The 15,175-nt window shown below is 39.2% G+C and overlaps 1 protein-coding gene across 1 annotated transcript in view; it reads left to right on the top strand.

The window, feature by feature from the left end:
- The window catches only part of PKP4 (plakophilin 4), a 171,168-nt gene that overhangs the window by 37,596 nt on the left and 118,397 nt on the right, over positions 1-15,175 (top strand). The window contains 1 exon segment of the mRNA XM_015411565.1: positions 341-471. Coding sequence (XP_015267051.1) covers positions 346-471 — 126 coding nt within the window. The 5' untranslated portion in view covers positions 341-345.

The following is a 15,175-nucleotide window of genomic DNA, read 5'->3' on the forward strand; positions in this document are numbered from 1 at the left end:
TATGAGCCCGCACACCTGCTTCGATCTTCTCAGCAGTCCTTTAATACCCCATCACAAAGGAAGGTTATATACTCCTGGAAGGCACTTTGAGACTGTCTTATTCCAGATGTTATTTTATTAATTCTAATGGGGTTTTGTTGAAGAGAGCTTGAGGATTCTTTTTAAAATGGGTTTGGTGTGTGTGTGTTTTTGGTATGGTATTTAAACTTGGTATAGGCTAGTTCTGGCTCCAGGTGGGGAAAAGACAGGGGACAAATATTTCCAATAAGAACGTAAAAGCAAAGCAAGGTGTCAACTGAATGCACAAACCCCAACCATCAAACTAATTTTCTTTTCATAGGCAACATGCCAGCTCCTGAGCAGACACCCCTGGAGGAAGGCCTGCATCAGAATCCCCAAGAATCTTCCACAAGCCCGGGCATGGAAACAGAGGCTACTGCTACCACTATTCTGGCTTCTGTAAAAGAACAGGTATTTTTTTTTAACAAAATCCTCTGTAGATATAACTATCTAAGGCTTCGTGCGTGAGCAAGCTTAAAACTGTTGTACTAATTTGGTGGACTTGGCACAGCCTACCTACAGTATCTTAATTTTTAAAAAAATAAGCATTCCTGAGGTACAATCTTATTAGTGTGACTTTCAGCTCTGGAAAGTATTTAGCCACAAGACAGAATGTTTTCATGCTTATAGAGTGGTTGAAAATTAAGTGATTGCCAGCGGTCAGCATTGATATATAGGGGGGAAATGGTTACCAAGACTGACTGACTGACTTTCTTTCTCTCTCTTTCGCCAAGTCACTGTTTTAGCAAACAGATATAATTAATAAAATATCTGAAAAGCTTTTGACTTAGCCAGATACCATTGGAGAAGTGTGAAATAGAGAAGTGTACCATGAGATGATGTCACGGGCAGTGAATAGAAAGGTTCTTTAATGGCTGCCACCACTCTGGTATGGGTCTCCTCGGGAGGGCCCATAGCACCCACCCTACCCCTTTATACAATACTTTCCCAGTAGGTTTCCCTTTATACATCACCAAATGAGGCATGAGGACCCAGGCAGAGTAACAAACTAGTTTTATTAATGAGATTTAATAACAACTGTAGTTCAAAATATGTAGGGAAGATGAGCACAGTAAAGCTAGGTAAATCAGTGAAATAATAAATCCTAATGCGTCTGACTATACAGTCCTAGCCTTCTCTAGGTACCTGATCTCAGACTGACTCACCCCTTTTGGATGAGGGATCCCTCTTTCTGCAGCATCTTCATCAGCCCTGCTCCCTGAGAGAGAACACCCTCCCACTGTAGGCAAGGCCTTTTATTCCTTCTTCCCAGGCACCACCCTCTGTTCCTCTGCTCCACTTTTCTTCTTAGAACAGCCATGCATATGGCTCTCAGTTAGTCTCTCATAGGCAGTACTCAGTATGTGGCCCCTTCACTTAGTTTCAGGGATAGCAATGTGATGAGTCTTATTCTGGGATTAACATTGGACTGGAAAAATCAATCCAACAGTAATCTTTGGGGTTAGTGCTGTTGAGTGTCTTGGTGTGGATGAAAGAAGATTGGCATGTCTGGAGGTCTTACAAAATGGGAACGAGATGAAGAGCTGTGTGGGTTTTTTTAAATAATACATTGCAGTCCAAGTAATATGCTCATCATCTTCAATATCACAGTAATTCTAAAACTTGCTGCATTCTTATAAAAGTGGCACCATTATCTGTAAAGTTTGAAGATAAGGTCCTCAAAGCACACCAGGCTGTACCTTTTGCTAATGAATACTTTATAGTAGTACCTGAGGTTTTTCATTTTCTTTATATGCTCCAGTGACTGGACCAGTGGTATTTTGTGGTGAAATTTATTTGTGTATTTTACCCCACTTTATGTAATCCAAAAAAATTTGCTCCAAAGTACCTGACAGCACTGAAATCCAATACAAGGACCAATTAAAATTTTATATGATATGTGGCTCAGGGCAGGGATACTGAGTAAGGGTTGCATCCATGATGGAAAGCTGCCTATCTGATGCTGCTTTTTCCTCCAAAGGCCTTGATGATGGTGGCTGATAGCTGGACATGGGAGCACTGATGTGGGTTTTCTTGGAAAATAAATTTAATCAGAAATCTTTCCGATGATCTGAATAGTGTGACCTGATTTAGCGTATTTGTTTGTCATATTTGTTTATCACACACACACACACACACACACACACACACACATTATCCCTCAACAAGCACACACAAGATCTAATGTTTGGTAAACAGATCAAAAAATGTAACCTATATCAATTTTATTTGGAGTATAAATATATAGAAATGTTTTTTCCAATACCTACAAAGTATATCTGATCGAAAATATTTGATCAGGGGGAAATTAAATTAGTTTAAATGTTATATTCAAGCACATTCAAAGCTTTATTTTATTGGCACACTCATAAAAATGTGAAGGCGATAGCTTTTGATATTCATTGTTTACACTCAAGGGGGAAAATGAAAACTAACTGAACACACTATTTTTTGGATACCCAAAGAGCTCGGCCTCTGTCAAAGTTCCTTTCTCAGAGGTAATTGTGGCACCTTTAATTTCATTTCTCTCTGCACTACTTATGAGTTCCATTTCAGGTTGAGCAAAGTTTGATTCAGAACTATTTCAAAGTACCTAGTTTAAAGAAACCAAAAGTACTAGAAACCTAGCAGATCTTATTCCCCAGCTCAAGAGAAGAAATATGTTGCTGCTCTGTGTGTTTGAGGAAAGTGAAACAAAAAATAATCAGAGTTCAGTTTCAGATTCTATTTCAGCATGTTATTGAATGTAAGCAAAAGAAGGCAAATATACCATGTACAAGCCTGGGCAGGTCTTGTCCAGATCCAGATGCCAACCTATGGCTCCGATCAAACGCAGAGTTTGCCGTGGGAGAGCCACGAATGCCGGGCGGATTTTTAGGGTGCGATCACACCGCAACATCTGGCAAGCGTAGCACACCTGTGGCATCCAGCCACAGATGTGCAGTTAAAACATACCTGCCAAACTCCACTAGCAAATGGTTTGTCACAGGCCGCAGATGGACTCGATCCGTGTGATCATGCCAGTGCACACCTATTCCCTCCGGCCGTCCTCATTGAAGCGCGCTGGAAGTACATGCCAACGGACAAAACCCCAGTGCGCCGCCATCGCATCTGACCGCATAATAGCGGGTCAAAATGCGACCGCAAATAGCCACCACCCCCCGCGCATTTTTCAGCACATGTGACCGGGACTATGTTAATGGGCTCCAGGCCCCACTGGGCTTCTTGACCCCAGCAGGCGCAGGGAGTGATATCACATGATAATCTGTGGTGTTATGACATCACCATCAGTTTGTACCTGGAAATTACATAACACTCTAGGAATTGTACATCTCTATGGCAAGAAGTTTCCATAGAGACAATTGAATTCTGAGGGTGTCATGACATCACTTCTGGGTACAAACCAGAACTGATGTCAGAGCATTGCACATCATCATCATTGTGTAATGTAACTCCCTGCCCACCAAAGACACCCTTTGGCTACTGGTGTTTGGCCAGCAACCCTAAGCCAATTGCATTGTGCAGAGAGAGGTGCTGTAATTTTTCATTTACTCCATGGGTAGTTGAACTGAGCACAGGGGTTTGTCAGTGCTTCATATCCTACTTTTAGCCCATCTAATCTGATTGATTTGCAGCACAAGAACCCTGACAGCTATAGATAAACAGACTATATTTATGTACGTCGGGAGGAAAATTGCTAGACAGGAGGGTTTTCTGCTAAAATTGCACAGCTGAAACATGGCTTTTATTGAATGCCAGTTGTTAATACAATTATGGTGATGATAAGCAGGATGCCCACTTCCCTTCCAAGAAGGAAGTACCAGTCACTTGGCTTCTGGCCCTTCCAGCAATAATAATTTTTGTGTGTATAAAGTCACAATATGGTCAATATTCTTTCCCCCCTGCTAAATCATTGTGTTATATCTGTTTTGTTATGGAACACCAGAGGGGTCTCATCATAAGACAGTAGGAAAAAGAGTGTTCTTGTTAAATGTCGAAAGATTCTATTCCTCATACATTCCAGGCAATTTATACCATCCGTGTGAAATTTGTTACAGAGAATCTATCTGGCTCAATTTCCAGTTTATTTTTGAACTAGGAGCAAAGTTTGCAAGGCTGGGTGCTTACTCGTGGATCCCTGAATATCTTCATTTACAGTTTCCATTTAAAAAAAGTTCCTGATGCATTGTACCCTTGCTCCTTCTGTCAGAGTCAGTTGTGTGTTAGTAAAATAATGATGCTGCAAACAACCCATTTAAGTTTTATGTCGAATTAAGGGGAAATTATTCTGAACATCCATGGTGTGTACCTTCTTCATGGAATGTATGTTCTAAAGAAAAATATTTGTCACCTGGAGTGCTGCAGTGACTAGCATTTGGACCTTGCTGGACTGTTCCCCCCCCCCCAATAAAATGACTTTCCATTTTTTTCTTCTTCCCGAAATGCAAGTACTATAACGTAATGCTTACAGCAATTAAACTAGAACCCATGAGCCTGTCAACATCTAATACCAAAGGCATACAAAACAGGATTGTTAAGGTCTTGACCTGGGAGATATCTTTCCTTAGTTGGTTTTAGGCTGCTTTTCCCCAGCACTGGTAGCCCTTGGTTGTGATCTCTCAGCTGTACTATTTTGCTATTTCAGAAGTGGACTCTTTCAGAAATGGAACTTGAAGTGGCTGCAGCAGCCACTTCAGATGCCATTTCTAGCAATATGGGAACCTGAGATGCTCCTGATTTCAGGTGGTTCTATCTAGCATTGCTGGCTTATGTAAATTCTGATCTACTTTCTTAGTAACGTTTTGTTTATGTTTCTCACACACACCCTCTCTCATGTCCTCCTGCATTTCTCACTTACCGTAAACCAGTATAATTGTATGTTGTATGGGATCCTAGCTTCTCAGAAACTATAGAAAGGGATTGTCCTTTGCAACCCACAAGCTACAGTAGTTACGTTGCATAAATTTGTGCACCCCCCTCGGTACCAGTCGATTCATGCAAGAACCATTTGGTAGATCCAGATGGTCAGCCGTGTTGGTCTGAAGCAGTAGAACAAATTTAGAGTCCAGTGGCACCTTTAAGACCAACAAAGGTTATTCAAGGTATGAGCTTTCATGTACTATAAAAACCTAGTAGGGTCCCAAATAAAGCCTCATAAATTGTTCAAAGTTACAAATATACACAAAAAAAGACAGTATATGACCTGATGCGTTTCGGCTCACAAAAGCCTTCTTCAGAGGTCAAATAGTGCAAAATACAAGCAACTATTTTATGAGGCTTTATTTGTTTTTTATATGTCTTTGTAATAAACACTTTTGTACACTTATGTTTTTAACTTTTGGCCCTCAATACATTTTCTAAACTTCCTTTGAAGGTTTGTGCTTTGTTGGTTTAGATTTTCTCCCTCCCCCCCCCTTTTTTGGATGAGCTTTCATGTGCAAGGCACACTTTTTCAAATACATTGGAATGGTAGGTAAGGTTCAAACTTAAAGACAGGGACTTAACAGCAGATGTTTCAGATATGCAAAATGAGAACTAAATAACAAGCTAAGGTTATAAGGTCAACAGTTGTAAAGCAATAAATATGTCAAAAGAGCAGATAAATGTCTGAAGTGTCTTTTCTAATTGTGGGGAGCAAATCAAGAATCACCTGGGTTACAGAACTTTAGGCTGAAAATGTTGAGGTTTCAATTTATATATTTGCTTCACTTATACCCCACTTTTCTTCTCATTAGGGACCTAAAACAGCTTACATTGTTCTCCTTTCCTCCATGTTATCCTCACAACAGCCCTGTGACATTAGGTTAGGCTCATGCAAGACTGGCCCAAGGTCATCCAGCAAGTTTCCATGGCAGAATGGAGATTGGAATCTGGGTAACAGTTCACAGGACTATGGTCTGTTTTGGGATATCCACAATCTACAACATGCCTTGCTTCCAAACCACATGTCCCTCAAAGCAGCTTGGCAAAGTGCCCCTTAGAGAGCCCATCAATCAAATCCATGAGATAAGTATGTAGCAAATGTTTGCACAGACTGCACCTGTTGAACTTATTTCTGGATACTTCTCCACCTCATCTGAAAGACCAAGGCACGGCAAGGTATGTGGGGCCTGTCTGGTTTGGTTATTTACATTATACAGTAGTTAAACTATGGTTCTTTCTACCATTCCTATGCTATTTGGAGCTCAGGCCTAAGGAGTTTAGATCTTTTGAGGGTTTGGTCCTAGAAAATGTGGGAACTGCCACCTGAAGAAGCTCTTCCAAAAGCACATTCAGAGTACAAAGAAGCCTTTAAGTTGCGTACTGTTGTAGTGTGAGCAGCCTCACTCTTATGGGACTTGAGGCTGTAGCCAGGAATGGTACTCATTGTAGTTTATTCCTGAAGGTCATCTCCATGCTGGAATCCCTTCTTGATGGGCAGAATATTACTGTTCACTGACCGTAAGATTCCCCACTGATAGTCACGTTGTCATGAACTGTATGTTGCTGGTGAACTTGTCAGGTAGAGGCTCTGATGTAATTGCTTTAACAAGAGAAAATTATTAGGTAACAGAAAAGAACTGGTAGCTACTTGGTTAATGTCTGATTTATTTTAAACTTGGTGTTCCACCTCTCCTTGGTAAAGCATGTCCATTTGAATAAATGGATTGAGATGAATAACCAGGAAGGGAAAGCTGGTCCTTTCTCCTGTTAGAGTACAAATTTCAAAATAGCAGCTAGTATTCCCAAAACTTGTCCTTCAGGGCACATGCGTCTGTTTCAGATGAACAGGGAGCCTTGTTTCTTCCTTGGAAGAGGTAGAATTGAGGGCATTAAGAAATCACATGCAGTTTTTAAAGATTCAGTCTTCTGTTGATATTACTGTGTCAGTGTTGGGTAATTAAACACTTCTTCCTGTATGGCAGAGGGCCCAGAGTTGAATGTTTTCCAATACAATTATGTACACTTTATTCAGCTGAAACTGAGGCTTCAGTGTTTTCTTTTTGCATCTTGAGCTTCCTTCTTTATGTCAGTTAATAATACTTATTTATAGTGGACTTCTGTTTGCAAAGTAATTAAGGTGGCCACGCCTTACCTATTTGAAGAACTTTAGAGGCGATTATTTAAATGTTTTATGTAAATATGTATCTTCGGGTGGGAATAAAACTGGAAAAAAAGAAACACACAATGAAATTGTGAATAAACTATCAAAACAGGAATTGAAAAGAATGCAAGCGAAATGAAAAAATACTTGACCTATCAAGTCTACCTTTTCTTTCTTTGCTTTAATGAATCTGTTCTTATAGCCCAGTGGCTTTGAACGGCTCACACTGATAGGACAGATAAATTAAAATCAACCAAATATCAGCTCTCCTTTTTATGTTTAATAACAATCAACAACAATTTTACTACTGCCAGGGTAGTTTTAACTTCCATTCCAGTCAATAATTTAGCAATCCTTTGTGAAGAAGGTAACATTTGTCATATCATGTATAAAAGGGGAGATCCAGCGCTGTCTGACTGAAATAAACAGGGCACATTCAAATAAACAGTGTTCTAGAGTGCCAGTCTTTCCTGGTGTGCCCTTACAAAGCCTGTCTACGAAGGGAATCCTCCCCTGACAGCCTGTCATTTCTTCCAAAGGGAAAAAGCATTCAGTCGAGCCAACATAAATAGTCTCCTATATTTGGGTACTGTCAAAAAACTCAAAATATAATAGCAAGGAGTTTGCCAGGGAGAGACCCAGGTATAATGGAGAACGTACTCTATGGGATGTCCTACTAGTACTTAGGAAATCCAATTTATACAGGCTCTTTATTATAAGAGTTCATGAAGTCATCCCTAAGCTGTCAACATCAGCTATGGATATCCTCAGTAGTTGCAGTTGTGCCTCAGTCAGCCTTAGCCAAGGCATTTATATCTATCCTTCTAAAAATTCTTATATCTATCCTTTTAAAAATAATACAGATAACCAAAGTGTATTTTTAGCCAAAACTTAAATGTTGCAGCCCACACTCGGGGCCTTCAAGGAACGTTGTGCCAATTCTGCATGCGGAGTAACACCTGCAACTGCCTTTGGTGCTCCTGTTGTTGTTCAGTCGCACAGTTGAGTCAGACTCTTCGCGACCCCATGGACCAGATCCCGCCAGGCCCTCCTGTCTTCCGCCATCCTTTGAAGTTTGCTCAATTTCATGTTCGTTGCATCTATGACACTGTCTAACCATCTCATCCTTTGCCATCCCCATCTTCTTTGACCTTCAATCTTTCCCAGCATCAGGGTTTTCTCCAGTGAGTGCTCCCTTCTCATTTGGTGGCCAAAGTATTTGAGCTTCAGTTTCATTATCTGGCCTTCCAGGGAACAGTCAGGGTTGATTTCTTTTAGGATTGACTGATTTGATCTTCTTGCAGTCCAAGGGACTCTCAAGAGTCTTCTCCAGCACCATAGTTCAAAAGAATCTTTTCTTCGGCGCTCGGCCTTCCTTATAGTCCAACTCTCGCAGCCATACATGACTACTGGGAATACCATTGCTTTAACCATGCGGACTTTTGTTGGTAGGGTGATAAAACCACAATAAAAGTTTAGCTATTTGTTCTCCAGTGGCCTCTATCCAAATAGGGGCTCTATAAAGAACCTGTGACCCAATTGTGCCATTAAATATTGTTATAGCTGGAGGGGGAAATTGCTCGCCTTTCGTATGAAAAACAGACCATCATCTTCATTGCTATTGCAGCTTTGAAGTATGCATCTCTAAGTTGATATTACTAATTCATAGTAATTACTATTACTTGAAAAATTACCCCTGAAGTCTACATTTTTATGCTCCCTGACCCATCCCATTCCACAAGATGCTTAGCTCTCTTGTAAATCAAAATGAATGTGTAAGACAATAAGCCAAGATTGAAGCAGGTGTTTGGGGGGGTTGTTTGTTTTTGTTTTGCTTTTAATGCTCTGAATGTCAGACTGGAAATTGCCAACATGTAATATTGAAAATACCTCCACTGTTGAATGTCAGCCTTCACCAAAATAACCTCAAAAACAATTCTAGAAGAGTAGCTGAGATTAAGCCTGTTTCGGGGGACTCCTGTGGCACCTTTAAAGACTAAAAAAATCCCATATGACATAAGCTTTCAGTAAAACAATACTTTGTTTCATAAGGGTCATGATAGTGGTAAAGAATATAGATTAAAACACATTCTCTCCACCCACCCCCATCTCCTAGTACTACCCCCTAATACTAATTTTGGAGAGACATGCACAAAATTTTATCCATTGTGTTTTGTATTTAATTTAATACTAGAATATACTAAATGTCTGCCTCTTACAGACAGAAAAGTTGATAGAGTTTCCATAATGACCTTCAGAATTACAATAAAAAAGACAGCTAGCAACTGCTGCTAGGAGTAAAATTATAGATCTGTGGAATAGCTGCTTCTGTGCATATGTAAATACTATGGTATCAGCAAATGAGCTGCTGCATTGGCAAGCTAAAGGAATGACACCCACTGGGCTTTGAGGTTCCTGTTTATCATAAAAGGCAAGGCTTTGCTTGGGCTACAGCAGCTTATTCTGAATGCAAACAACAATGCATTCCTCCCTCCACCCTCAGCATTATAGGAAAATTTTAGCAACTGCAGATGCTGATTTCTATCTTTATTCACTGAATGAGACATATATTACAAGCATTCTAAGGTACCTGCATGCATCCTCATGATCAAGAATAGCTATAATAGATTACTGTTGATAAAGAGGAATTTCCTATTAAATTATTCTTTTTGTATTGCATGACAGATGTCTAGTAAGATAGAAGAAAGGACCTGCAGCCCATGCTCAACTTCTGTCTCCTACAAACTATGCATTTAGGCCTATATGCATTTTCATGTATCATATTTACCCCTATCCATTATCATAACTGCAATCTAATACGGGCTAGTGCTTACACTCTGTAGCATTTTGAACAGGGATCCCCCAACCTCTTCCCCAAGGAGTCCTTTAAAACTCTGGGAATAAACTTTCCCTGTGTTTACACAGACTAATAGCCATGTTGATTGGGGGAAGGGGCAAAAACCAACCACTTCCACCAGCAGAGCAAAATTGAGGGGAGGGGAGCAAGGAAAAGATCTGCATCCATCAGAGCCTTCCATTGACATAATTACCAGATCCAACTCTTTGGATCCTCCCAAGGCATTTCCTACAGTGTGTAAACCGGCTTTGTTTTGGAGCTGGGCGATGTGTATTGGGAGAGAGGTGGAATTCAGAAGACATTGTATTGCTTAGTTTACTTTGAAAGCACTTCTCTACCAAGGAAAAAGCCTGAAGTAGAAATCTCCCATAATAACCTCTTTGCAGAATGAAAGAGGCTACTATTAAATGCCTCTTGGCTTAGCATCATGAGGACAGAAATTCCACAATATGTGTATGTGTGCTGTATTAACAAATACAAGTCGGAGGGGTGTACTGAGATAACTCAGTCATTCAAAGATGGATTTAGGTGGCCAGCTCTGAATGTAGTTCATATTGTTGCAGAAACTGGATTCTTTCTGCTGTTGTGCCCTACCCTTTCCACTCATAGCATTGTGGGCTATTTATAGAGGAAAAAAATAGAAATATTAGGGTTCTGTATAAAATAATGAGATTTCTAAACAATGGGTTCTGTAAAGTAACCTACCTTTTAAAGATTATTTCCACTTAATTATCTGCAAAATACATTCTTTGGGTTCCTTAAAAATGTCATCTTTTTTGTCAGCAGTTTCTGAAATGGAGTTGGCTGTGTTCATCATGAGAACTTATCTTGTACATATTGATCTTTTGTTTAATGGCAACAGAATTTTTAAAGAGGATGTCCATAATGAAAGTTATAAAATGAATAAATGGAATTGTAACACATACTGTCAAATAGTATGTTTGGTGTTATCTAAACAGAATCCTCCCCCCTCCCATTGTGCAAAAGGCTTTTAATAGAATTTGAATCATATTTCATTACAGTGAAATCAGATCTTAATTTACATTTTCAGAGACTTGTGTGCATTCTCCAAAAGTGTGTGTGTGTGAAGAAAAAAGAACCATGCATTTTAAGTTGCATATGCTCCAATTTGGGTACTAATTAATGGTATTAATTTTGTAGCAACTTCCACAGATAGCAGATGAACATGTGTACCTTTTAAATGTATATTTCCTGTTTATTTGTATATAATAACACCCTTTTAAAAATAGGGTCCCAGTATCTTATATAATGTCAATGATACTATGGATAAAAACATGTCACATTTGCAGTGGTTTGCCAATATACTGTATTAACAAGCTGCAAGACTGATAGCAATTTCCAGTTAATGTTGAGTTTCTCAAGCATTGGCATGGCCATTCCAAATGTACTGCTTACTGGCATTCATGTGTTTACCGTGAATCATTTTTGTCTCAAGGCTTGGGGTACTGAAATGTGTCTGAAAGTTTTCTTTAAAAGATTAAAAGATTCCCTGGCAAGGCTAAGAAGTAATTGTGAAAGTGGTTGAAGGTCAAATGTAACTCTGGTAAATTGGAGACTAATGGGCAGGGTAATTAGCTGGAGTGGTAAATTTGTCATTTGGGAAGCCAAGTTTCTACTAACAAGCCAGTTTATGTCAGACGTTTGAAGAAGAAGTGTTTAAAGTAGCATAATGTTTGAGGGTACATGTAATGCTAGGCCAGTCTTGATCTGTTAACATATGCCCTGAAGACATGGAAGAGTAATAAACTGGCAAGGAGGATTATAGGTGTGTGAGACCCACATCTATATAAGAAATGTGAAGAAATGCAGTTTGCAATATATGGAATTCAGTCAGCTATTGTGCAGATTGACAATACTGATAGACATGGGCAAGTGGGCAAGTGTATTGCATACTGATAGACATGGGCATGAGGAGGCAAGTGTATTGCATACTGCAATGCAGTTGGAAGAAAGTAGATTACAATGGAAATAGTTTTGGATCTGGCATGGTCAAAGCATGTTGGAGGTACTTGGCTGCAGTGAAGAATTACGCTCAAGACGCTTTTAAAAGGCTTCTGTCAACTTCATCTTCTGTTTATATTCTTGCTACCTGCCAAGCCATAATCAGTACAGTGCTGGAGGCAATTGATAAAGGACCTGTGGTGGTGGTGTTGGACAAGGGTCCATGGTTTAGGAAGCTGCCTAGTCAATTTTATTAATAAAATGTCATAGTAAAATAAATCAGATTTACCTGTCATCTGTAAAATTGCTGTGCACCACTGAGCACTTAGCTGTGAATGAGAATTTGTTTAAATTGCAAAAGGAGGAGGAAGTAATCTTGTTTGTATTCTTCGTCCTGGTCTGTTATTCCTTCTACTGCATACCTCTCCTTCTCTTTGCACAGTGTCAGTACTAAAGAAGGAAGGTTAGGATATAAGGTGCCATCTAGTATGTGAAGAATGCCAATGTCTTTTCCCAGGTTGTCTCTTTCACCTTAAGAAAGAGCCAGACGATACGAAAGGCAGTCTTCCGGAATTAACTGAACATACCAGCAGGATTTTCCGTTCTGTACCTTTCTGATGTATCTATCTTCATTTCATGTGCATTTATTGCCAAAATGTCTTTTTCCAAATTTTTACAATGCCATTGTGACTTGAATTTTTAAAATAGCTGAGCTACCAAGATCCTGTTCCTACCTTAATTTAATTCTCTGCACATTCCTATTTCTTGACTACCTTCATGATTGTGTAGGCATTTTTTGTACCCAAGCTGCAAAGATCATCATGTGTCTCAAGGAGCTGGCTTAGGCAGAAATGTCCCCCTGTCCATCTGGGAGTCAAATACTTAGCAAAATTTGAATTCCCAGCCTATGTTTATATGATAATGATAGATACATTAAGCAGTCATATATGCTTGCACGCTATAATGCACTATCCACAGCACAGATGAAGGGACATTTTGCTAGGATTTCTTCAGAACAACATTTTTGTGATTGCTCCTTGTCAATGGTTTGTTTGTTCTTGCATGTTTTCTTTTATTGTTCCAAATATTCTGTTGCCACAGAGAAGTTTCTTGAGAAATGGTAGTCAAAATATTCAGCCACTTCTGATACCCATAAATTAAGATAGTTTCTGAATGGTTTTCTGTAAACCCTATATGGTTGACGTGGCTAAATCCTTCTTTGGTATTTTTAATTCTTAAATGTTTTTCTTGGTGTATGGTATATAGCAGGGGTGGCCAAACTTGCTTGACGTAAGAACCACATAGAATAAATGTCAGATGTTTGAGAGCCGCAAGACATGAGCAGATATTACACATTTTTACTGGTAAATATGCAAATTTGCTTTTTATTGACAGTAAATGAGACTGCCAAAAATAATAACAAAAGCAGTAAAAGCAGATACTGATAATGATATTTATTTGTCCAATGATATTTGTTTGCTAATGATATTTAGCTTCCCCAGCCACCCTGCTGGGAGCCGCACAGTATGTGTTGAAAGAGCCGCATGCAGCTCCCAAGCCACACTTTGGCCACCCCTGGATCATAGGCTGTTACACTTGAATAAAGTGAAAGTAAAGTGAAAGAAGCTGGCTTGTTTTGGGATTTTGGAGGAAACCCATGTAGATTTTATCTGACATGGAATGGAAAATTAAATGTTTTTAAAAAACCATCAGTGGGGCATGTATTACCAAAAAGTATTGGAATAAGATTCCAGTGCAGTACCATCTTAAATATCAAGATTTTTTTCCAGTTTATAAGCTTTTGTGAGTCAAAGCCTGCTTCATCATATGCCTAGAATTTTTTGTTGGTCTTTAAAATGACACTGGACTTGAATATTGTTTTGCTTCTACAGACTAAGATGGCTACCACCCAAAAGGTATTGCTAACCTTTACCAGACGGTTCATCTTAAAGCTGTAGATGTGGCCAGCACATGCTTCCACACAATATCCTGTGTACTTAAGATACAATATGCCCTTCTGATTCTTCCTGGAGTTCTGTGTAGTCTAGAATGTTCTAGCAGCAAGTGGTTTTCACTAATAACTCTGGATCTTCTGAAGCCCATGAGAACTGACAGTTACACTTTTGTCCTCTGTTTTCCTCTGTTTTTTACTTTGATCGCTTCCTGTTTAAATAGTTTACAAATTAGGCATTCCACATTACAACATCTTGTACAGAAACCCTGGATTTAACATAGTCCGTTTCTCATTGTTTAGGTTTTTTCTAGTACATCTGCTAATAGTTTAAGCTGTTAGTTACTTGCTGCTTTGCAGTCTTTGTGTTGGACCTTATAATAAAGCTAGCCTGTAGCCAGAAAAATTGTAGTGAAGGGGCTTAAGGGAGCCAGAAATAATCACAGATCATCATAAATGCAGTCAACATAATATGCTTGAATTTATTTAATTGTATTACAGGTGATAAAATGTTTTTAAAAGGTGAGGGAGTTTGCTTGTCACTTATCCCAGTGTCTTTGCACTTGTAGGCCAGAACGAATAGCGTATTCATTACTTTTGGACACGTTAAAGGGCTATAGCCTTTCATTTTGTTAATAAAAGTTGACATCTTGGACAGAAAGCCTGGAGGGTTTTGGAGGGCCCAGACTACCCTAAGCCCCAATGTGGCAGCCCTGTAACAGCATCCTGGCACCGTATTCCCATTTTAAATATAAGGAACAAAGGTAGCCCTGTAACAGCATCCTGGCACCATATTCCCATTTTAAATATAAGGAACAAAGGCAGATGCTGACATAATTTTTCATTTTTTTCTACAGGTAATAGAAGCCAATCTATTGTAATTGCATTGTGCACAATCTTAGAATCACATTTTTTACTACAGTGACAGGTATGAGTTTATGCATATAATGTGCCATAAACACATTAGGATGTTTCAGGCATGACAGTGAAAACATAATTGTTATAAAACCCAAAATTAGTTTTAGATGTTCAGTCTTTAAGTAGCACATAGTAGTGGTGGTGATATATGCTGTTTACCTTAAGAGGTTCGTAACTACTTATCTTCCTATAAGGTGAATCTCTGATCCTATAATAAAAGAAGCAGTTTTGTTTATATGTTGGTCAGGTTTACTTTTTATTTATTTCAAAGGCCCTCAAAAGACATGTTGTACTGCAAGCACAGTAATATGTTGGCATTAGATCTTCTGTGGGACAAAGTTGA

The sequence above is a fragment of the Gekko japonicus genome, unplaced genomic scaffold (assembly GCF_001447785.1).
Source record: "Gekko japonicus isolate JY-2015 unplaced genomic scaffold, Gekko_japonicus_V1.1 scaffold6, whole genome shotgun sequence".
In the NCBI taxonomy this organism is placed as follows: domain Eukaryota; kingdom Metazoa; phylum Chordata; class Lepidosauria; order Squamata; family Gekkonidae; genus Gekko; species Gekko japonicus.